General features: G+C 46.6%; 1 protein-coding gene across 1 annotated transcript; it reads right to left on the reverse strand.

Moving 5' to 3' along the window:
- Window positions 1-1,125: 1,125 nt before the first annotated feature.
- On the reverse strand, window positions 1,126-23,553 carry LOC122393784 (zinc finger protein 574-like). The gene is made up of 7 exons (XM_043390162.1): window positions 23,435-23,553; window positions 23,136-23,200; window positions 10,757-10,810; window positions 9,546-9,647; window positions 6,625-6,751; window positions 5,047-6,000; window positions 1,126-4,653 (listed from the first exon to the last, which is right to left on the reverse strand). Exons 2-7 carry the CDS (start codon window positions 23,190-23,192, stop codon window positions 4,331-4,333), a joined length of 1,617 nt encoding a protein of 538 aa, XP_043246097.1. The 5' UTR covers window positions 23,193-23,200; window positions 23,435-23,553; the 3' UTR covers window positions 1,126-4,330.

A 23,553-nucleotide genomic window follows, 5' to 3' on the forward strand; every position in this document is an offset into this window, starting at 1 on the left:
TTATTCATTTCAATTAGTTTTAGAGGTTTTTAAACACGAAGCGTTCGGCCGAGGGAAAGCCAAGACGAGTGAAAGGATACCTTGGCACACCTCTAGGGATAAATTTAAGATACGGTATCCCCAGATCTGCCCAATACATGTTCTCAAGCTGGTAGATGGAATTAAGCAGGCCCTAGCTTTTCTTTTTAATAAATTATCCCTCGCCCGTATGGGGGGGGGGGGGTCGAACGAACCACCCCCCTCGTTTTTTCGAGAATAACTCGCGTAAAAAGCGGCCGATCGGGACGACACTTTCAGGACTCTCGAGTCAGTTAATTGGACACCTACTCTGAAAATCTCATATTCCTGACCCAAATGACCTTTGACCTGTGACCTATTTCTTGAGACCATGTTTGGCCGGAATCGCGATTCGGCGTATGTCGGCTCGCATTATGTCCTGATGTCCTGATCAGCGATGCCCTCCGTTCCGTTGCAGTTGCTCTGATCAGTGATCACTGATGCCCTCCGTTCTGTTGCGGGTGCTCTGATCACTGATCACTGATCAGTGACGCTCTCTCACTCAGCACTTACCACGTGACATGATAGGTAGCTACCGCTCAGTTTCGGTGGCCTGCCATGAGGTCGGTGGCATCCTTTTTTTTTTTGCATCCCGTTCCGTTCCGATACGGATGCCCTGGTTAGCTGCACGCTTTTTATTGCGATGTTGCGTATTATGCTGCGCAGTGCACATCGTTCCGTTTAGGGTGCCCTAATCAGTGACCCTTTTTCTAGTCTCATGTAGTGCACCGTTCCTTTCGAAGAGTTGCGCTGACACCGTTTCCATTTTCACTATGCGTAATGAGTACCGACTATCGCTGGCCGTTCCGGCGTTCGGGCCGAGAGATTTCCGGCGTATGTCATGCTGCATAGTGCGACTGCAATTGCATACTCAATGCTGCGTCCCGTTCCGTGTGCTCAGAGCAAAGGCACCATTTCCAGTATCATCCCGGCCATTGTCATATCTGTTGAGAATGGAAAGCTCAAAGCTATACTGTGTACACTGTACGAATATTACCAGGTCAGATGCGAACGAAAACTACATACTTATATTGCCGCATATTATCTCAAATATACAGTAATCTTGGAAGCAGTGCTGCCATAGGCGCAAAACGTCCCAGCCAGAGGCCAGAACACATGAGTTACATATTTCAACAGAATCATTGCATCTTCTGCTTCTTAAGGACCTAGTTCGCTCGCATGATGGCGACTGGCGTCGCGAGGATGGAGGTCCGCGGATGATCTTCTTTAGGAGAAATATACAGGCAGAAGGACCGTCCTGGATCCGTGCCAGTAAGCATGAGTAGGAACGTAGCAGATGCTGACGGTAATATCTGCTATCTGCATCTGAAACGGAAAGGAAGGCATTGATTTAAGGCTAGGAGAAGGATGGCCACTGGACAGTCATTCAATTGTGACAATGCATTTTGACTTGTGAGGAAAATGAAATCTCACTGGTTGAAGTAGGTATTCATTCTTTGCTGTATAAGAGACAAGGGTGATTCTTAAATTCATTAGTCTCAATCAAACACAAATGTTGGGATAAAATGGGACGCATTTAGAAACACTTGGCGATCAGATGTTAAAGTTATAATTCTGCCGTAGATCATCCTTACCTATTTGCATCGTCTTTTTCGGTTAGTTTTGGTGGTCAGGAATGGTATGTTCTTTTATTATCAGCCAGCGTAGCGTTACGCCTTTATTGCGAAAGTGATATAGGTTTTCACTTGTTTTTTTTCTCATCCTAGATTTTTTGGTCATCATCGTCACACCCAACCAAAATCCAATTTTAGAACACTGCCGTGGATGATATGCACGGCACGTGTCGTGGACGGGAGCACGTGGCGTGACCACGTGCGGCACGTGGCTGGCTGCACCCTGTGAGTCGGCACACTCGCCTAACCGCCAGACGGTCATACGATCAATCGGTATACGTTAGTGGGCATTTAACTTTTTGGAAGAAAAGGCATTAAATTTGTATTTAGGCTAATCGAAGGTCTCACTAAGTCCACTTTCAATATTCGGTTAGGTAACTAATGGAATACTTAATCTTAGGGGAAATCCACTGTTTATATTTTATGAGGTACAATTTTATTCCATCGGCCGTAAGCTGCACTGACATTATCCGACTACTTATTTTAATGAGACCGGCAAGTAAATGCGGAATGCACAACCTTATTTCAGCTATTTGAGCCGTTTTCATGGTCTTTAACAACTTTTAATCATGGACGGCGGGTGAAAATGGATTATATATCTATATCTTACATTTTACTCACCACCTGCCTACATATTTAGCTCGTAGGAATATACATTTTCACCTAGATACATCAGCTATTATGTTTACAAAAATAGCTTATGATTGCACATTGAATCACGTGGAAGTGTTTGTATCTCGCCTTTGAACGGTGGCATGGCGCGCCCTGCGAGTACAGCCAATGGCGATAATTGTTTGAGCGACGCAGGACCGCGCCAGTCCGGGAGCGCCAATGTGACCATGTTTTGGGGGCAGTTGGCCCACAGTGCGCCCTGCACGGGCTGAGTCCCCGGGCGTCAGCGCGGCGCGACACAGGCAGCGACTGCAGTCGCCGAATGACCGCTGTCATTGGACAGAGGCGACAGGCCAGACACACCGACGCACACCGATACATCGAACACCAAAATAATAGTGAAACATGCAGCGGCATATGCGAATAGAGCTGCTCAAAGGTCGGATGAGGCTGTCAAATTACTAAGGTCAAATGAAGACGGCATTTGCTAGGCTTTATGAATTGAATGAACTCATTATGAGTTAAACACAAATTATTGTTGAACTCTTAGTAAGCGATAGATATTGGGGCGTTTTATATGTAAACAGTCACATTTTGATAGATAGGTGGGTTACGCGTAAACTAATTTTGGTCCTGATCAAGGGTTTCTTCGACCTTTTTTGCGATGCAAAAGCTTTATGTGTTTTCAGTGCACAGTTCACCATCGTCAGCTTTTTGTTGTGGTCAATACCCAGGCAGGGATACTGCAGCAATTAAATTCGCGAAAATAATTAGTGGAGCAATTACGTACTCCTCTGTTGATAATGAACACCAACCCTGATGCGCTTTGCTGAGGGAAGTATGAATACTGCCTTCATCTAATTTGGTTCCTGAGCCACGTATCATGAAGTGGTAGGCTCGCAAAAAGTTATGATGAAAGTGTTGTTTCAATAGGACCGGATAATATTCCCTCCGGTCGCTTTTTAGGTCAGGTCGAAGGTCAGGTCAAGAGGTGTCATTGGAGTACGTTGCTCGGATGCAATGTTTTTTACGAATGGGCTGATGAAATATCAACTAAAATAGCGAAAATGTGCATTTTTCTTGTTCGTAATTTTCGCCAGATCCTAATTGGGAGGTAATAAAATTCATCTGACCTCAGGTTCTGATGAAAACGCATCTAGTATTAATGAATGTACTAGTGTATCGTAAGAATCATGACCCTTATCAGTCCATGGCAGTTTGAAATTAATCGTGGAAGGAGGTACGTAAATTTGGTTTTTAACGATAGAACTTGACCTGACTTTGTGGCCTGACATCTAATGACCCGGAGCAGACATTTCAACAAAAAAAAAGGACGGAAATGATGCAGGCACTGAAGGGTGTACTAAACCTGGAACAACGAATATCCTGATAGGTGCTGCTCAAATACGTCCTCGAATCATGACGCTGTTTGAGATTTAAAAGTGTGCCCAGCGTTTTTAAATACATTATTTAACGTTTAGTTGGCACAGATGTTTGAAATAAGTTATCGAAATGCCACTAAAATCTTCAGTACGATGCATATTAGCCGTTGCAGAAACAAACTATGTCTTCCGTCACCCGTTTGTTTGAACTTGAAAGTCATGTAGTATCCGCCAAGCTCCAAGCACAGTTATGATATGCACACATGAATGAGACTGAGACACGCATGGAACATACTAAGCCTAGGCCGCCGCTCCCGAGCAGTCATGAATGAGATGAACGGGCGAGTAGGACAGAATAGGTCTCATTGAAAGATCCGCCTCAACTGTGCCTCGCTCGCACCAATCGGGAAACCTACCTAATTAGTGATCACTGGCTGAATGTTATCTGTCTGTCCACGAGCCAGTATGGATGCTGATCCAAAGTAAGCCTTCTAAGCTCAGTTGTGCGCAGCTAGCTGTCATTCTTTGATAGATAGTCAAACTTAGAGGAGAGCTAAAAGCAAACCTATGACCAGGGTAGTGTCGCGCTGCGACGGCCGCAGACCCGTCCGTCCGCGCTCGGCGCGCACCGCCCCGTCGGGCGGGCTAGCCCCACTGGGGTGCCGGCGGCGTGCCGGTCGGGCCGCCGGGGGCCTCGGCGGGCGCCAGCCGGCCGCAGAACGAGGTCTTCTGGTGGCTGCGCAGACCCGACGTGCTGACGTAGCGCCGGCCGCAGCTGGTGCACACGAACGGCCGCTCGCCGGTGTGCAGCCACAGGTGCAGCTTCAGGTGCACCAGCTGAGTGAACCGCGACGGACACTGGTTGCACGCGTACGGCCGCTCGCCAGAGTGGATCCGCATGTGGGTCTTCAGGTTGGAGGTGGAGCTGAAACGCTTGCCGCACATGTGGCACTTGTGCGGCCGCTCTCCTGTGAATACAGATAAGGGAATCAGTGGAAGAGATGGCGTGAACTTTCACGTTGCGGAGTTGTCTGATAGTCGATCAGCGGAGTGAGCTGAACCCGGCTGTGTAGAATGCTCAGAACCATTCCATCCACCTTTCGGGACCACACCACTGACCAATGGCCATCAGAATCATTCCGCTGATCATTTATATAGCCATTCCACTCATTCAAGCTCGTTCCCACTGACCACTCAGAACCATTCCACCGACCATTCAGTACCATTCCATTGGTCATTTCGAATCACTCCACGTACCATTCCATACAATTCATCTGACCGTCTATCAACATTTCACTGGTCATTCATTACCATTCCGCTGACCATTTTGTGCCATTCCATCGACCTCCCGCCCGGCTCACCTGTGTGCACCAGGTTGTGTTTCTGCAGGTGAGCTAGCTGAGTGAAGCTCTTGCCGCACACTTGGCAGGTGAAGGGTCGCTCGCCGCTATGCGTGCGCAGGTGCACCTTGAGGTTGCTGAGCTGGCCGAACGTCTTCCAGCACTGGTTGCACTGGTAGTGGATCTTGCCGTTTTTCTTGTTGAGCGGGAAGGGCAGAGCGCGCACGCCGCGGGGCTGGCCGACCCTGCCCGGCGGCGGTGGCGGCGCCGGTGCCGGTCGGTCGCGGCCGGTCTCGGGCGCCGGTGGGGGCGGTGGATGCGGAGGACCGCACTCGGGAGGCGAGTGGCGGTCGTCGAGTGGCAGCAGAGCCGCGGCGAACGCCGCCGGTTTGAACGGCTCTCCGGCTGACGGCGGCCGCGGCATCGTGCTGGTAGCTGCCGGCAGCAGGCGCCGCTCGCCGGTCAGGGTAGCGCTGACCGACCGGGCCAGCGGCGGTGGCCGGTGCGCCGGCGGCGGCACCAGATTGCTGACGGAGGCCTCGCGCCGGCGCGCCGCCTCGTTTTGTGAGCTGATGTGGTACACCTTGGACATTTTGATTTTGACCATGTGGAACTCGTTGCTGTGCTCCCGGTGTCGGAGCGGCGGCCGCGGGGTGCCGGGCCGCGCCGGTGGCTCCGGCGCCGGCCGGTGGCAGTGCCGGGTGCGCCGCGGCCGCTGCGTCGGCCGGCTGCAGTCGAGCACGAAGCTGTTGTCGGTGTCCTCGTCGCTGCTGGTGCCCGGCCGAGACGAGTCGGTGAGGCTGTCGTGGCTGGTGCAGCCCTCGTCGGAGGAGCGGCCTGGCGAGCACGGCAGGGAGGTGCCGGCGCGCGCGGCCGTCCGCTCCGACTCTGTCTGCCACGGGCGCGGACCGAGCCGCGGCGGCGGCCGGCCGGCGACCCAGGCGTCGGCCGGGTGGGCGCGCTGGTTCCACCCGTCTGAAGGAGCCGTGGGGTGGTGAATGGGATGTCACAACATATACAGACAGACCACAGAGATCGCAGATAGCTGACAGAACACCCACACACACTTCAGATCGCCTGAAGACATCTAGACATCTGACAGAAACTCACGCTCACTGCAGGTCACCCGCAGGCGCTGCAGTCGACATGTAGGACGTATGTATAGACTAAAGAGAGCTTCAGATATGAGATAGCCCTCACACACAACAGACAGCTTACAGCTACAGACAACCTTTAGACATTGCAGGCAACACATATGTATGTAGATTGTACAGATTTCCTGTGGCCAAACCTCCGGGACCCCGACCGCTAGACCGTAGCATTGTGTCGGAGGGTCAAGTCCATCAGAACGACGATACTTTCACAGGAGCGTTTTAATTTAGACAATGTGGAACTTCTACGCAAGAGGCTTTTGGGCGACGGTAAAGCAGGCCAAGCAGCGTAAATGAAATGTCATATTTTCCATGACGCCGTATTGAAAAAGACGATATAGCATGAAGCGGGACGAGGCAACTAAAGAAGAAAACGCTTGGAGAGAAACCTTTATACAATTAATAAACTATAACGGGATTTTACTGGGGTGCAGCAGTGACGACTCACAGGTATGTTTCAGTATCACGGCGCTGGACAGCGAGGAAGTCGGTAGCTGCGAATACACTTCGTCATACGGAGCACTGCGACCGAAGTTCCGTGAAAAGTCGCGAATCGTATAGAAATCCACCTGGCCCTGCAACAGAAAACGAGTCCTCCGTCTTGAGCACGGTCTTTCTTGCAGATATTGAGCTACGTCAAGCATATAAAATGCATTACAGCGCATATGAACATGCTAAGTCACGATACACGTTAAGTACACGAAGAATAAGTAGGCACACGTAAATAAGTACCTACATATGTATAGGGTACCTATGGACGACTCGTCGGAAGGTCATTGAATGCACAAACGGAATGACACCCCTGTCGTCTGGTAAATGATTATGATCTGATTCTAGTCTTTTTCTTGAAGCCGACCGATTGTGTTGTGAAAGTTCCTATTTGCTGAGAACGTAATGATTTTTATGCATGATATGATTTTCCGACGAAACGTCCAAAGGTACACGGAAAATGGATGCAGTAAATTGTAAAACTCTTTTTCACGAACACGACACAACCAGCCGAATGTGATCCAAAACTGGACCCGGGATGTTAAATCAATACGCAGCTTAGCCATTAGGAATGTTTATTAATCAATCGAGTTATGCAGCGTTACTTTGCCGCTTCTCTTTAGAAATGTATCTGCAAACGCTGGTAATGAATTATGGTTATTAAACACGGAAACACCTATAGTACGTTACGGTGATCAGAAAAAATGAGTCCATAACAAACTGCATGCAAGAAGGATTATAAACACAGAAACAACATCGAGTGAAGAGCCCTTTATGCGGAACTCCTGATGGATACGTGAAATGATGATGACAATTTTTAAAGTTATGATATTTTTGTGAGATATCGAAGCGGCAACATCGTCTCACCTCTAACGTGCCACTATCCGTTTACCGTGCGCCGTGCGTCCGGGTGCCAGTAGTCGGAACCAACCATATAGAATTGGCAGGGGATTCGTCCACCTAAATGTAGCCAAGCCACAGGACGATGAAGGGAATCTTCGTCGCTATCTAACTTGCGATCATAAGTATCGCCCCCATCTAACTTGCCAGGAACAACAAGTGTAAATGTCCTTAAAAATTCATTTCAGTAGAATCTGAGTGTCTCAGTATAACTCGAATTTTACCGATATTTCGAGAGAGATCATAGGACCTCAGGAAATTCTTTTTTACCATTGTGTACTATCTTCGCGAAGGACGGCAAGACTACATCGGTCGCTATTCTTACAGGAGAGTTAGTTAGAACGACTTCGGCTGACGGTCGATAGTTTTATATTGTTCAATGCTCTCTTCACCTCGCAATGAAAAGTTTATGGGATCATATTTAGGTTGTTTTATGTGTAAATTGAGGATCCAAAATATTAAGACAATAGTTAATAGCCTCAATAACTTATCGTAACTAAAAACAGTCGTCAGTTGCTGGGGTGCTTTTCATTTTAGTGAGTTTAATTTTTTATGGTGATCTTGGTGATGACGTGACGTGACGAGAGTGGACTTTAAAAATTGGACTGCTTGGATTGAAATGCAATAGGATGTACCCGAAACGATGGCAATGGTCACACCTTTAACAAATTTATTGACAAAAGGTGGGCGTTAACCCTCGCGGGCCCGGGGGGGCGTTTTTCGCCCCCCCCCCCTGGCGAATATTTGCGATAGCTCCCGAACGCTTTGGGATAGGAAAGCGAAACTTTCAGTACCTTTTCTCCCATCAATTTGACATCTTCTGAAGTAAAAAAATTGGACCTAGCCCCCTTGATGACGTCACAAGGTCCATTTTTCTAGACCCCTGCATGGCAAACTTCGGCGTCACAGACGCAAACTTCAAATAGCTGCTAAAAATGGAGTTTTAGAGATAAAGACAAATTACGAGCACGGTTGTGTAGCGTTTGACCTAGAGAAAAATAGAAAAATAGTTTTGGTGACCTGAGGTCAGAGGTCAGGTCAACGACCCCGAAATGTGGTTTTAGTTTTTCGCAAATAACTTCGACAAAAATGGTCCTAGAGCTACGGCAGTGGTACCATCGCATTCGCCTTGTCAAGCCGCGTCGAATGATATATATTTTGTTCGGAAAAGGTCAGATTTTATGTTGACCTCATGTGACCTCGAATGACCTCTGGTTGACCTTGACACATGAAAGGTCGTTCATGATGGATTTGTACCCGCTGATCACGAATCTGGCATCTATTTTCCTCTAAGCCTTCATTTAGAGCTTCTGGATGGCAAAATTGTCTTATTTATTACTACTAACTTGAATTAGTGAAATAGCCTCTAGCAGGGATACTCTTCTGTGACCTTGACCTTTGAGCAGCCTTGTATCGTAAGATGAACCACAAATAGGGAACTGATAAGCCTCAAAACATTTCAAAACATCTTGGAAGTTAGCACGCAAGATGTGCGAAAAAGTGCCAAGTTTGAGGTCAATTTTGAGCATGACCTTGACCTTAACCTTTGATTTTGAGCACATTTTCGGAATCCTCAAATTCTCTTCTTTCGTTTGACACCCAATTTTGCCGGTTTGATGCAGCTTGCGGTCCTCTAGAAGGCTTAATTTGAGATCACTACACATGTGCCGGTTTTTGCCTTTGACCTTGACCTCTGACCTTGAAAATTGACCTGAGGTCAAAAATTTTAGGTGCTTTAGAATCGTCTCGTAAGGACCTTTTGATTGGTATCGCTTTTGTTTCCGTAGCTCCCTTATTTACGGAGTTAGACAGGGGGGGGGGGCGAAAAACGCCCCCCCCGGGCTGCGGTGGTTGGGATTACCCCCCGGGCCCGGCCGGGTTAAAATAATCCTCTCATCCTCGGTGGATTTAGGAATCATTTGCTGAATTTTGTATATTTTCTCCTAGAGGACAGCTGGGATCGTACACCTGTACTTATACCTGGCTCTGCAGCGCAACTAGCAGCGACGCGTCGGCGCCGGCGGCCGGCTGACGGCAGTGGCGGGCCCACGTGCCGTGGCGCGAGCTGTCCATCCCCCAGACCTGGGTGGACGGACGGCGGTCACCACTGACACCAGACACCAGACACCAGTCACCAGATACCCGACGCCATTCGCCAGATACTCACCAGTCACCATATACCATATACCAATCACCAGACACCGTGTACCAGATATCAAACACCATATACTCACCATAAACTATTCACCAGCCGCCACCAGTAATAAGGCACCAGTCATAAGCCACCACCAGTCATCATAAACAGTTATCAGTCACTATATACAAGACATCATTCACCAATCACCAGACTACAGCCTTTAGAGAACAGTCAACCCGTCACCAGAGTCTGGTCAGAGTCAGTGACTGGTCTTCCCGCCAATAGAGATCAGTCAGCCGTCACTAGAAAACAGTCAGCCCGTCAGACTAGAGAACAGTCGCCCGTCACCAAACAACAGTCCGCGCGTCACTATATAGATGATGGCTATTTTTTTTTATAGTGAGTAATGGCTACACCTTGATGACTAGACAACAGTTGCCCGTTACCAAACAAAAGTCCGCCCGTCACTAGAGAACAGTCAGCCCGTCACCAGAGGACAGTCTTCCCGCCAATAGAGAACAGTCCGCCCGTCACTATAGAACAGTCAGCCCGTCACTATAGAACAGTCCGCCCGTCACTATAGAACAGTCCGCCCGTCACCATAGAACAGTCAGCCCGTCACCAGAGAACAGTCCGCCCGTCACCAGAGAACAGTCACTCCGCCAATAGAGAACAGTCAGTTTGCACCAGAGAACAGTCAGCCCGTCAGAGAACAGTCGTCCCGTCCATCCGCCCGGGCAGCAGCACCGCCGGGAGCCCGGTGTCGATATGCTTTCATAATCGCCAGGCGCTGTCTCCAGTCACTGGATTGAGGGCATGATGGACAACCGAACAATCACAACAAGTAACCAAGCATTTATTATAAATTTAAATTGTGAGAAGCAAGGGACGACGTCGAATATTGAAAGGATTAGCAAAATGAAAATGTTTCGCCTCATGGAGAGGAAGGCGGCTGTAACTGATCGTAACAAATGCGAAGCAACAGTTGCACTTATTTTTTGCTGGAGATATCACTGACAAATTGACAATTGATGAGTTTAGTTCGGTTTCTGACCTGTTTCTCCACGGATTTCTCCCACATGGCTTGGCGGCCGCGGTCGGTTACTCCCTGGAAAAAGACACCACGGTAAATATGTTGGCTGCTTTACAGTCGGGCATTGTTAGTTCACTGCCTCGAACAGTGGCCCTTATCCGAACCAACCGCATTGAAACGGGATGGGAGGTGTGTTGCGTTTTCTTCAAATTATCTCTTGGGCTACGTAGAAACAAGCAGTAAATGTCGTTTTCTAAATGTTCGTAAATGTCGCAAAGGGTTGATTGGAGCCGTCAAATAATAAGAAATTAAATAGCTATCTATATCATGCTCTTGCTGCCCTTTTACATTTTTATATGTGAATAGGTAAATGAGCCTCATCAACATTATCGACAAAAGTATGAAATTCTCCATAGCGATCAGCAATGTTCCCGATTGGATGTGGTTGACCGACACCGTATATTTCCCCACTAATTTTGTGTGTTTGTGTTTTTTTTTTTTGCCAATGTGTCGATAATCCTATCCGACCACAATGAAACGGGGTGGGAGGTGTTCTACGTTTGTCGTGTTTTAGTGTGTGTCTCTTTAGCCCTTTCCGATTGTGGGAGTTATTTGCCGTTGTGCTTCTGTCATTCTTCGACGTTTCTTCTTTCTCGCGATTTCTCCGAGCATGCTAGAGATAACTAGAAGGCTGAAAGTTGGCATGCCTTACCTTTGAATCATATCTATTTTTTTGCATCAAATGCATTCGCAGGTCAGGCCAGGTCAATGACCCATAATGTCATACGTAATCCTCCACGGTAAAAAATGACGCAACTTTGCAAAGCTCCGAGGAATCCTTTCTCGTAGGGAATCAGTTTAAAAGAAGTAGCAAGCTCACCAGTCCTTGAAATCTGAATAAGTTAAGGTGTAGGTATTGTACGAATACTTCTCGTTAGCAATCGATTCTGCTGTTGTTTCTTGTCCATGTGGCACCGTTTTCTTTCTATTTCTTTTTTTAAGGAAAATATACTTTCAATGGAGCCGGCATGATGACGGGGTGTCACTGAAAGTTTGTGTCTAGTGGTTGAAGCGCTTCTATTTGTCAGAATCGTGTTTTTAACTCAATAAGAATGATATACCTATTTCATAAACCTGAGATGGTCTCCTCCAAGGTCAATTAATGACGCTTGATCATAAAATTGGAGCTAAATAAGGCTATCTATAATAAATATGCTATGAGTTTATGGCTAATCACGGGAAAACGCGATTCGTTGTTCAAACTCTGGCTACACGTAAACGTTTGGCTACGGGTTAGGTGTTTCGGGCTTTAACGACAATGCTTTCTACTTTGTAAGCTCCCAACACCCTTATCATCGTCCATTCAACATCGCCCGTTTTCTGTCGCGTGATGTGTAAATTTTTTAGGTCGCCATCGTAAGCTTTTGAGCAGTGATTCCGAGTGGTTGCACGTGTCACAGGAGGCTTCCGACGACGGCCAGTGACGGATCTGGCCACGTGACCGTAGCGCACTAGTGTCTGCCACGTGAGGCTGACCGACGGCCGGGTCACGTGACTTTGTACGACGCACAGCGGCCGCGGCCTGTCCCACCAGACAGGGGCCCTGCCACGTTGGGCCGGTGGTCCATTGGGACAGTGATGGTCCGCCTTGGGGCATGAGAGTCAGCTTCTGACGCATGCAATTGGTTGTGTTAGTTGTTGGGTTTGTAAAACTTTTGTACATTCATTCTCTTTGTTTATTCTCGACTCTCTCATGATGGCAAACATATGGCTTGTTGTGTTTGCTCTTGCCGATTAAATAAAGCATAGTATTTTGTGCAGCATCACTGATATTTGTCTCTCTATAGTTTTTTGTTAGCTGTTTCCAATCTCGCTAATCTGAATGAGAATGCCACCATTGCGCCGTACTTAAAGTAGCCAGGAAGCTCAAGTTTATTCTGGCGGTGCTTCAGACTAACAAATATTGACTTTCTCACGATTAAGTCTGCTGTAAATGAGCTGCAGTTTTAGACATACCGGGAGAGCAGCATAACCTTGGGAACAGTAGAGGGCATTTGCATGCTGGTGTAGGAAACTTAACCACACTTTATGCTACTTGCGGAACGATCCAAATGCGTTGCATACAAAAACTGCATGAAGTTTTAGAGATACCAACTCATGAACACAGCTGTGTAACGCGCCAAAAAACAAAAAACAAAAAAAACAATAACGTTTTTGGTGAGCTGGCATCAGGTCAACAGGTCAGGTCAAGGTTACAAACTTCATTGTTGTCTTCATTGTAAGCAGAAATAAGAAAAATCTAGTGATATATATAAATGCAATGAAAACCCTAAGCCTCATGCTAATAATTGTATTCAAAATAGGGCCAAGAAAATGAGACAACTGTTTCGTGCATAGCACATCGTCAGGTCTGAAGTAAACAATCATTTCATAGTTTTTTAAACGTCACACAAAGCCTGCTCAGTGAATAGATCTTCCTCCTAGTTGCGGAATGGTACATACAGTGAGTTATGAATATTAACATTGTGCTATGCACGAAACAGTTGTCTCATTTTCTTGGCCCTATTTTGAATACAATTATTAGCATGAGGCTTAGGGTTTTCATTGCATTTATATATATAATCATGAGCCTTAAAACCGCGCTTTCTTTCATCAAAATCTAGTGATACCCCATTTCAATGTCTCAGATTTACAGAGTGACCTCAGAGGCCAGGACAAAGCTCCAAAAAATGGAGTTTTTTTTTGCAACTTACCTCGGTAAAAAGACTATTGAAGCAAAAAGCATGGCACAATGCGTTCTTCTTTTCAAGACGCGTCGAGTTGTGCATGAAGGTACTTTTTATTCTGTAATAATGAGATTTTATGTTAGTCTCATATGACCTTAAATGACCTCCGATGACTTTGACCTTGGTGCCTAAATAATAAGTATTATATGGTGCATTCTTGGGCGCTTATCACAAATATGCCATTCATTTTGCTCTGAACGCTCATTAAGACCCCAAAGAGAGTAAAAATGACTGCATTATTATGTACGGCTAACGGCTAACATGAATCCGCAAAACGGCCTCTAGCAACGATATCCGTACATGAGCTTGACTTCGAGGCAGCCTTACATTATTAAATAAACCAGAAATGGGGATAAGCCCGGAAACATCCCAAACCATTATCGGTTTACAATACGAACGAAAAAAATAATAAAGTTAAGGCCAACTTAGAACATGACCTTGATCTTGAACTTTGAGCACAATTTCGGACTCCTCAGAATGTTGTCTTTTGTTTGCAACTAGTTTTGCCCGATTTTGTACTCCGTGGAACTGTTTGTTTGTTACCGTTTTCCCCTTAGTTTCTTTGTTTGCCGAGGTAGACAGAGGGTACGTTACTACGTACGCCCATGGGCTTATGGTGATTGGGATTACCCCTTGAGTCCGGCCGGGCCAGGGACTCTCAAGCACGTTCAATCGCGATTTCTCACATTCTTTGCAACGTTTGATGCTTAATTTCTATACCTATTTGGGAACCTGCGAGTGCGTATCGTCACAGGCCGCTTACTCTCTTCAGTTTTTCGTCAATAAATCCCGATGAAATTGAAAAGACGAGTCGGAAATCCGCCAACGAACTCAGCAAGATCTGCTAAATCGAATGCTATACAATATTACATTTTCCAGCCGCTTTGTAACCTGAGCGGCTTCAACCTAACCTATACCTACCTGACCTAAAAATGGTCAACACCTCAAGTTGACCATTCCCAAGCACAAAGCGACGTTTCGACGCGCTTGCCCAATGCCCATGACGAGAAGGTACGATGGTGCTGAAATCTCAGCTCAGTGACAGTTTTTGGAGATGTATCACCTAAGACCTTAGCTTGTGCACCGACAGATACGGATATTCACCCCAGTTTGTTTTGTTTGTGTTGAATAGTGGGAAAACCGCGGTGTGTAGCGTCCAGAAAATTTGTGTGACTTTTTCCCCATCATTTTTACAAATTGTGTGCAATAAATGATCTCCTTATTGGGGCGTTCCACGACAAATCGACAAGTGCCCTGCACCCTCATATTTTATTTTTTGCTTAAAATTGGTCTAATGCAGGGGCGGGCAAAGTCCGGCCCGCGGGCCGGATGCGGCCCGCCAAGCTCCGGCGTCCGGCCCGTGGCCTGGATAGGCAGCCAGCATTGCAATCCGGCCCGCGAGACCTATGATTCCTAGTGTGTGTGTGTGTGTGTGTGTGTGTGTGTGTGTGTGTGTGTGTGTGTGTGCACTGTGCATTTTACATAAGCAGACTTGATTTTTAGTATGGTTGTCATGGGTCAAAAGTCATTCGTTTGTAAGTGTTACTATAAGTATTTGTCTCTGTCTGAGCCAGTCATTGCCCGTCGTTGGTCAGTCGCGTCATAGCAACATAGCATCCATTGACCATTTAAGTCATTGACAAACGAAACTCTGGCGAGCTTAGCACTCCGGCCCCCCAGTTGCTCACAAATGCAACACCCGGCCCGCGCTCCCAAAAGTTTGCCCGCCCCTGGTCTAATGGGTTGTGATGGGCGGGGAAGCCAGCTGTGGCAAGGATTTTTTTCTTCGAAGAACGGTTTCCGAGCTATAGCCTCGGGCAATTCTTGGAGTTCGCGCTGCAGCCCTATGTTTGGCGGCCTATAACTCAGAAACTATTTGTTTTTTACGATAAAACTTCATATGGTTCCACTCACAATCAACCAACAAACATTTTGGCTATCTCGGATTTTCAATTTTTGAAAATTTTGATCACGTGACCTTTTGTCCTATTTTTCGAAGAGTGACCTAGATATTTTCCCCACTGAAAGTTGCAATTTTGTCTGATGACGATTAAAGCCTTATCAATTGTCATTCATATGCGATAATAAAAAAGTGGTTATCGCCCTGCGTTGACCTCAGGTCAGGTCATTTTTATGACCTGTCCATTATTACGAGCGGGAGCGACAGCGAGATCTCGAGAATAAAGCAAGATAGCGACAAGCGGTAAAAGGTAAAGGGTACACACGGATAAGGTCTATAATTTTTACTCAGGTCATTTTCAGGTCAGGTCAAAGATGACGTCACAGGAGCTAAAAGGAAGTCAAAATAGCGGCACTATACATATATATGAAGTTTTTCTCGAATAACTTTCAAGGTATCTCAGCTAGGAACAAACAAATAGCACCATCGTGATCCTCTCGTCGATCCGCATCGAAACATATGTATGTTGACCTCGAAAGGTCGAAAGGTCAAAAGTTGACCTTAGATCACGTGACCTTATGAAGGTAGGTCGCCAGGTCACGTTGAATGGCCCTACATCAAATCTGTTTTTTTTTCTAATATAGTCACTGTGCCATATCAACAGTGGAAACCGAGCCGTATGAATGGAACTGGATGTGATTAGGCCACGTCTAGTTGCCTATAAGTTGAGCTTAGATTTTTCCCATCAGTGACCTTAAGTAAGGTCAATTACTTGACCCCACATCGACGAATGGGTTTTATTGGCGGTAATAATTGTGCGCTACAAAGCCATTTGCAAAAAAAACTCTCATTCCGCTGTTTTGATTATTTTGACCCATGTGATTTCATCGTTGACCTTGCCTAATACCTCAGACTGATCGTAGTCAAAATTAAAGATCTTGCCCGCCTCCTATCCTATGCCGTTTACCGCTTGTCTTTAGCGAGAAGAAAATGAACATCATAAAGTTGAAAAGAACAAGACAAGGTCCAATAGCTAGGTCTAATTAGTCTGCGACAGGTGAATTTTTCACTCAATATTTAGATATGTAAACGGTGTACCTAACATGTTTCCATGCGTTTCGAGCAGTTTAGAGACCGCCCCCTACTTTGACCCCTACCTAAGTTGTTTTGTGAAGACTCTTACCGGTGCTCGATCACGGCTTACAGCTAGGAACAAACAGGTTGTAACAACGATTCAAATGCACTCGCTGCCATTTCGTTGCAGCACATTGTTTTTCCCTTTCCAACATACCCTCACTGTTTTGCGCGCTTGCTCGGCCCTCTTGGGCTCATTTTGGGACATGGGTTTTGACATAAATGTGACACGCCGATACTTGCACGGTGTAAACCTATCGGGTGCACCACGCCCACCCGTGTTCAAAGTTTCAACAAACTCGCCGTCTACTAACGCCTCTGCTATACTTTTGCCTAAATCCTTACATATCATGGATAATCGCGCAGCTTTTCCCCATAATCATCATAATTTGACTTTTTCATGGACCTGTTTCGGGGAAAATGTCTCTGTTAGCTCCCGTTGCCGCCGTTTTTCTCTGGAATCTCCCGATCGATCGATCGCTGCGCACTCGGAGCTGGCTCTCACGTGTCGGCATCGTGAGTGGGAACGGCATCCGTGTGTCAATTTGGAGCCATCACAGCCGATCAGTCATCATTCTAGACGCCGTTTCCCACTTCCCACAACAGATGTCCCCGCCGATATTTATGCTTCTCTTTAACCCGCGCCCTGCTGGGGGCGGGGGGGTGTTTGAACACCCCCCCTTGTGGTTTTTCGCGAATATCTCAAAAACGGCGGCGCTCCGCGCCGCCGTTTTTAGTACATATTATCATACATCAATTCTACACATGTTGTGAAAATTTCAGACCAAGGTCATTCAAGGTCAGGTCACCAGGTCACTTGAAGTGACCTCACCTCATAAAAAGTTTCAATGTCTGTCATAGCTACACCGAGTGACCGATCGCTTTGAAACTTTCAGCGATTGCTAAGAGCAATAGCATGTACAAAATGTATATCTCAGAATTTTGATATCGATGACCTAAGGTCAGGTCAATTTTGCGACCTCCCCATTATAAGTCTATGGGAGAAAATTGAAATGCGCCTCTTTTGGACAACAGACATTATAAACACTCCCAAACACCGAATTACAAGTGGTTTAGACACACTGAACATGAAAATGGTGTCTGTGACCCTTGTTTATGCCCTAAGGTCATCTTAGGTCACCAATGGTATCTAACAGTTTTTCGCAAATAACTTTTGATAGAGGCATGCTAGAGCGATGAAAACGCCTTAGATGTGTTCAGCTCGACGATACGGATCGACTGATATGCAACATGACCCTTTCCGGTCAGGTCATGACCCTGACCTGAGGTCAAATTTTCAAGTTGACCTTTCAAGGTCAAGTTATAGTTCATTCGATTCGATGCGTCTTGACGAGAGGAACACGATGCCGGTGAAAGTAAGCTCGTACAAGGCTTGGGTCAAAAGTTATTGCAGAAAAACTGTTTCCGCAAAAAAAAATCGGCTATTTTTGCAGTTTTTGCCCCCTGCAGGCAAAACCGTTGACGTTAGGTCAAATCTGAGAGAATTACTCAGAAAGGGCGCTAATAGGGCTATCGAATGCGCTTTTCCGCGGCGCTGTAGCTCTATTGGTTCCCGAGTTATGCGTTGGCTTCTTGGAAATTTTCGACATTAGACCTGGAAATCGGCGAAATTTTGCCTTCAATGACCTCTGGTGACCTGACCTTTGACCTGACCAAAAAATTGACCGAAGTGATTTCGTCATTATTTTTGACGCTCTTTCGAACGCCGCCTTCCGCGTATCGCTACCTGGCCCAGGAGCCGAGTTACAAGGGGGGGGGTGTTCAAACACCCCCCCCCCAGCAGGGCGTGGAAATCCAGGACCCCCAGCCGGGCGCGGGTTAAGGTCATACTGAGACAACGATGGACGTAAATCGTTTTAGAAACCCACTGTCGCATCGAGTGCATTTTAATGCCGTGGTAACCAGAATGGCGTAGGGCTATTTCGGTAACCTGTCCGTCGCTCGTGAGGAGCTGTTTTGGCCCCCATGTTATCTGCGGAACTTAGGGGCCGATTTTCAACATTCAACCGGTCATCGATTGCCCAATGGGAAGTGATGCAATTCAATTGACCTTAGTTCTATCGATGATGTCACAGGTCAGATTAAATGGGATTTTTCGACGATTTGTGAGACTACAGGCAAATGTGAAAGAGTTGGAGCATGCCGGACTTAGCATTAATTTCTATCAATATATTAACTTCTTGTTTCAACCTTTGACGGTCAAGGGGGTGGTATAGTGTGGACCCATGAAAGTTTTCGGACGATTGCTCGGAAGTCAGAACGCATCAGCGATAGAAGGCTTTTCAGTTGGTGTGCCTAAATTTGAATCTAAGTTGGATTCTTCTGTGGCATTAACAGCAATTTCAGTTAACCTATGACGTCACAAGTGAAGTTCTGCATGGTCGTAAAATGTCGCAACTTTGCCTTCAGTGCCAGGAAATCATTTGCAGTGAAATACATCTAGCAAGTATGTGGTAGTAAGCTCCCAATTCATCACAGTTTACACGTCTTTGAATTTTCATAAGGGTCAACTGAGTTCAGGCTGGTTTAGTGACCTCACCATTAGGCACAAGTCAGTGTGGGAAACATGGAAACTGATGATGGAACCAGTTATGTTGGCACAGGGAATGGTCTAAGACTATCTGAGGCAAAAGAAAGCGTGATTCTATACACTTCCTGCAAGGTCCAATTATTCACTTTGGCATTGTTGAGATTGCTGACCTTAATAACGTCGCATTTGACGTAACCTAGAAGTTTCCCGTCAATGATTTTCTATGTAAGTGAGTTATGGCGAATCGGAAGAGTCACAGATGGCCAAGAAAAGACCTGTCGAATAGACTAGCATGCGATATTGCCTCCACCCACCAGTTTTGTGGCCTGAGTGGCCCTTTTTCATGTCGAGGCCATGACATGACCTTGACATGACGTCAACGATTCAAAGTGATATCCAAACAAATTGTATATCAGTTTACGTGCCTGGCCATGAGAAATACAATGATGACAAAGTCGCAGCTTTACAACTATTTTTTGTGAAGTTTTCACCTAAAACAGAACCCCTATCTTGAGGGACTTGCAACTCTGAGGTCATTACCTCAGAGTTTGCCGCCTGACATGGAAGCTTAAAATTGGGTACCACTCGCTGCGTCTTATGACGGCACACTTGCTCGTTTCTTTTTCGCTAGCCTCTAGCTGAACTAGGGTTGATACGGCGGGGTCCGCCAACTCTCTTCCTCTCTGCCGGAACGTATGTGTAGAAAAGCGATAGGTCTGGTGAGACTCGTAGTTTGCTTAGCTGTAAGGAACTTAGCAAGAGTGCTCCGAAGAGAAAAAAGGCATACGCTTCGATGCGCATTGACGTGTTGAGCATGTTTATGATTTTGGTATTGCTTTACAATGTAGAACAAATTCAATGCGTCAAAAGCTTGTGACGAGTTCTAGCATTTTTTTTTTTACTTTACATCACTAAAACCCTTTAAATTTAAACCTAGCTTGAGTAACTTCACTCGCATATGGGTGAGATTTCCTATAGGTCCACTTTATTCAGTATATGTGCCGTTTCTCGGCATCACAGGAGACAAACGCCGGGAGGTTGTACTCCCCCCTTCACCCCCCCCCCCCCCCCCAGCCGGCTGTGTTATGGGAAAGGCCTTGCTGGGCGAGGCTCAGACCATATTTTAATCCTCGCTGGCACAAGGAAGGAATTTACCTTTGACCCTAACCCTTATAGTGGCTTTTACACGTTCTGCAAACATCTCGGCTTTCTCAATCCATTGTTCCGTCGAATGATGCGGAATGGCCAGTGCTGGCGGCAAGAGCCAAGGCCGTGAAGTCGGAGTCGGTCAAATTCGACATTTCCGGCCCCAGTCGTAGTACACATCACTTTGCTAAAATTCAAGCCCTTAGCTTACTTTTAGGAACATTTTGGGCTCGTTTTCTACCCTTACTCCACAGCTGGTGGCCCCGACCAGATTTTCATCGAAAAAAGAGGCTCACACCCGGCAAAGTGTGTAAGAGTGACGAAATATGTCCCTTTTGACACTGGTCGAAATGTCATAAGTGAACCATCACTAAAACCTGTCGGCGGAGATGCATTTTCACTGATTAAGGACCCGCAGATTTGGGCCAAATTGAAGTGGTTGTATAATTATTGAATTTCCTTGTGCTCTTACTTACGCAGGAAACATTTCGGCAAGCTGCCCGTGTTGAGCCACCCGGCGTGGTGGAGCGCTATCACCTGTACATACCTCATACATACACCAGCGGTGAGATCCTATTCCCCGGGACAGGGGTACTCAACGTGCTTAGGAACCGAGTCTTAAGTACGCTTTTACACTACCACGGGCCCTCAGAAGCCGGTTAGGGCCTTTTGAGACTAGAGAATGACTTCGCGTGGAGAGAACCCTGGTCGGAGAGGGGTTTGAGGCCCTTTCAGGGGATGTGTACGTACCTACCTATCCCCAGAAATACTTTTATACATGTAGTTATTTGGCACATTGCCTTTGATGAAAGGAAACTTAATTGATTTGACCAGTATCGTTAAGACGTATGGAAGGCCACGTGATGTATGATGCAATGACAAAAATGGTGTAAAATGTAAATAGATACCATTGTGTAGCTTACATCCTGTGAACATAATCGTGACTTTGAGAGCTTACCATTTCCAGTTTTTTTTTTAAGCGCTCAGAGCGATGAACTTTATCGCTCAATGACATATCAGTCGATTCCTACTTACAAGTCTGTAAGCGGTTCTTAGCTCGTTAATTGCACTTAAGACGCAGAGGGGATCGGATGGATCCCTCTCGGTTACCCACGAATAAGTCGCGAAAGAAGTGGCGGTTAGCGACAAACCTTCAAATGCCATTGTGTTAATTATTTTTAGACCTACTCTGAATATGCCAGGAGCCTTGCTCAGAGAACCTTTGATCTGAGGCTTGCTATTAAGACCGTCAGGCCGGAGTGGCGATTAGGCATATGTAGGTTAGTGCGCTTGATTTGTGCATTTCCAAACTTTTCAACATGCTGATATGTGTAATGTTGTTTGTCCAATGGAGTAGGTATGGTGGGTGTCAAAATCCCAGTAAGATCATTAACCTTTGGCGAGTTTAGTTGAGTTTCCAAGTTTGACAGCTTCTAGGGGTAGATGTCTAGGCGACTGGCTCCGAAATAAGCATTTATTTATGCATTGGGAAATAGTTTTGATCCCATTCACATGTTGGCGAGCTCTCAGGGATGTTGTTGGATTAGGGCGCTTATCCGCGAGGCTGAAACGTCCAACAGCGCCTACCAAAAATAGTCGACGGGAAGTCTGATACTTGGTCGAACCTGACCTGACCCAACCTATCCCAAATGCACCACTGCACTGTGATTAACCCAACAGAAATATGAAAATTGGTACCACGGCCTCAAAATACTCCTTACATTCTTTACTTCAAGAAGCTCTATACTGCTCTTGAGTTTGGTTTATTGACCTGACCTGGGGTCAACCAATGCCCTAGGATCTAAAAACTAGACTCCATCGGTTTCGTATCGTCAAGAGTTGTACCGTTGCTATTTCGCGAATCTCTAACTCAATCAGGTAGCGAAAGGTGGCTAAGGGTTCGGACCGATCTCCATACTAATTGGGCCAGCAACATGCTTGCCTTAGTAGTCACTCAAATGAAGATTCTGTAACCTTTCAGTTGTCCTCAATAAATAAGGATGATTTTGCTCATGTCACGCTTTAAGCGTTCTTGATCTCCGTGATATTTAACTGACGCGTTTTTTATCATTCAATATGATCTGCAGATCATATTAAATGATAACGTGACGGGTTTACATATAAGGACACATGTCCAATATGCATATACATGCATATGTACGCAAGTCGTAAACACGTAATCAAACACACATCACACCTGCTCATGCTGTTTCAGCTCGAAGTTGTCTTCAATTTTAGATAGCACATTTGAGTACGAGTGCTGTATGGGCCTTTTAGCGACTGTTGTGCTGGACACTGCTGGACACTGTGTGTAGCTCAGTTCTATTCCAGCGTAAAGATGCTGTGGCGGAGCTGAAACAAGGCTCAGGAATGGTCCAAGGCAGGCTGAAAATATCAGCAAACCCCGACAAACGGTGCGGATCCCAGCTGACGACATCCTTGGGAGCTAAATCACCCTTCCCTGTGCCGGCTGGGTGAAATGCATTCACTCAGAGCCGAAGAGTTCGGAATGACTCCGAAATCCTACCTCAATGTTTTCAGAAGTACACCCAATTGAACGACTTTACTATGTCCCAGTGACGGCATCAAATGGTCCATGCCGCTATAGGAAAACATATAAGCTTTTTTCTGTATTTTCCCTGGAGCTCAGGTCACCATGGACAACATTTGAACTCCATAGATGCGATGGGAAACATTACCATAACAGATATCTAACCTGGAGCTACTGCATACTGCTTCTACAAATTCGTCTACCGATGAAAAAAAATGAGAAGGTTCCTCAACGCCCGGCTGGATGGGATTAATCCATGAATGTGTGCGTTGTCGCTAAGCGCTACTGACGGACATACGAACGGACGTCGGGCACCAGTGCGCTGCACTTACCGCGCTATTGAAGCGGTGCCGATGTCTCTCGGACGGCGGTGACCATCTTCCTGCCATGGATCACTCTGAAACCGACCGGGCCCGTCCGGTCACGGTCGGCGGCTCCCAGAACCGACTTGGACGGTTCAAAAATCAACCCCCTCTCCTCCTTCCTAGTTCAATGAAGGGGTATCACAAACAACTAACCACATGACACTTTGACATGAGATATCACGAATTATTTAAATTTAAGTTAAGTTCTCCATGTGAGGTATCTGTCCCACACAACAAAAGACGGCGATATCCGGCTGATGACTGACCGTGTTTACGGAGAGGCTGGCCCGTGCTGACCGCTGACCGAACCACCTGAAGGAGTGCTCTGCTGCCGGGCCGCGCGGCGTGGGGCGACTGGGCACGGTGTCGGCCACGTGACTGACCC

The sequence above is a fragment of the Amphibalanus amphitrite genome, unplaced genomic scaffold (assembly GCF_019059575.1).
Source record: "Amphibalanus amphitrite isolate SeventyFive unplaced genomic scaffold, NRLGWU_Aamphi_draft 000553F_arrow, whole genome shotgun sequence".
Lineage (NCBI taxonomy): Eukaryota > Metazoa > Arthropoda > Thecostraca > Balanomorpha > Balanidae > Amphibalanus > Amphibalanus amphitrite.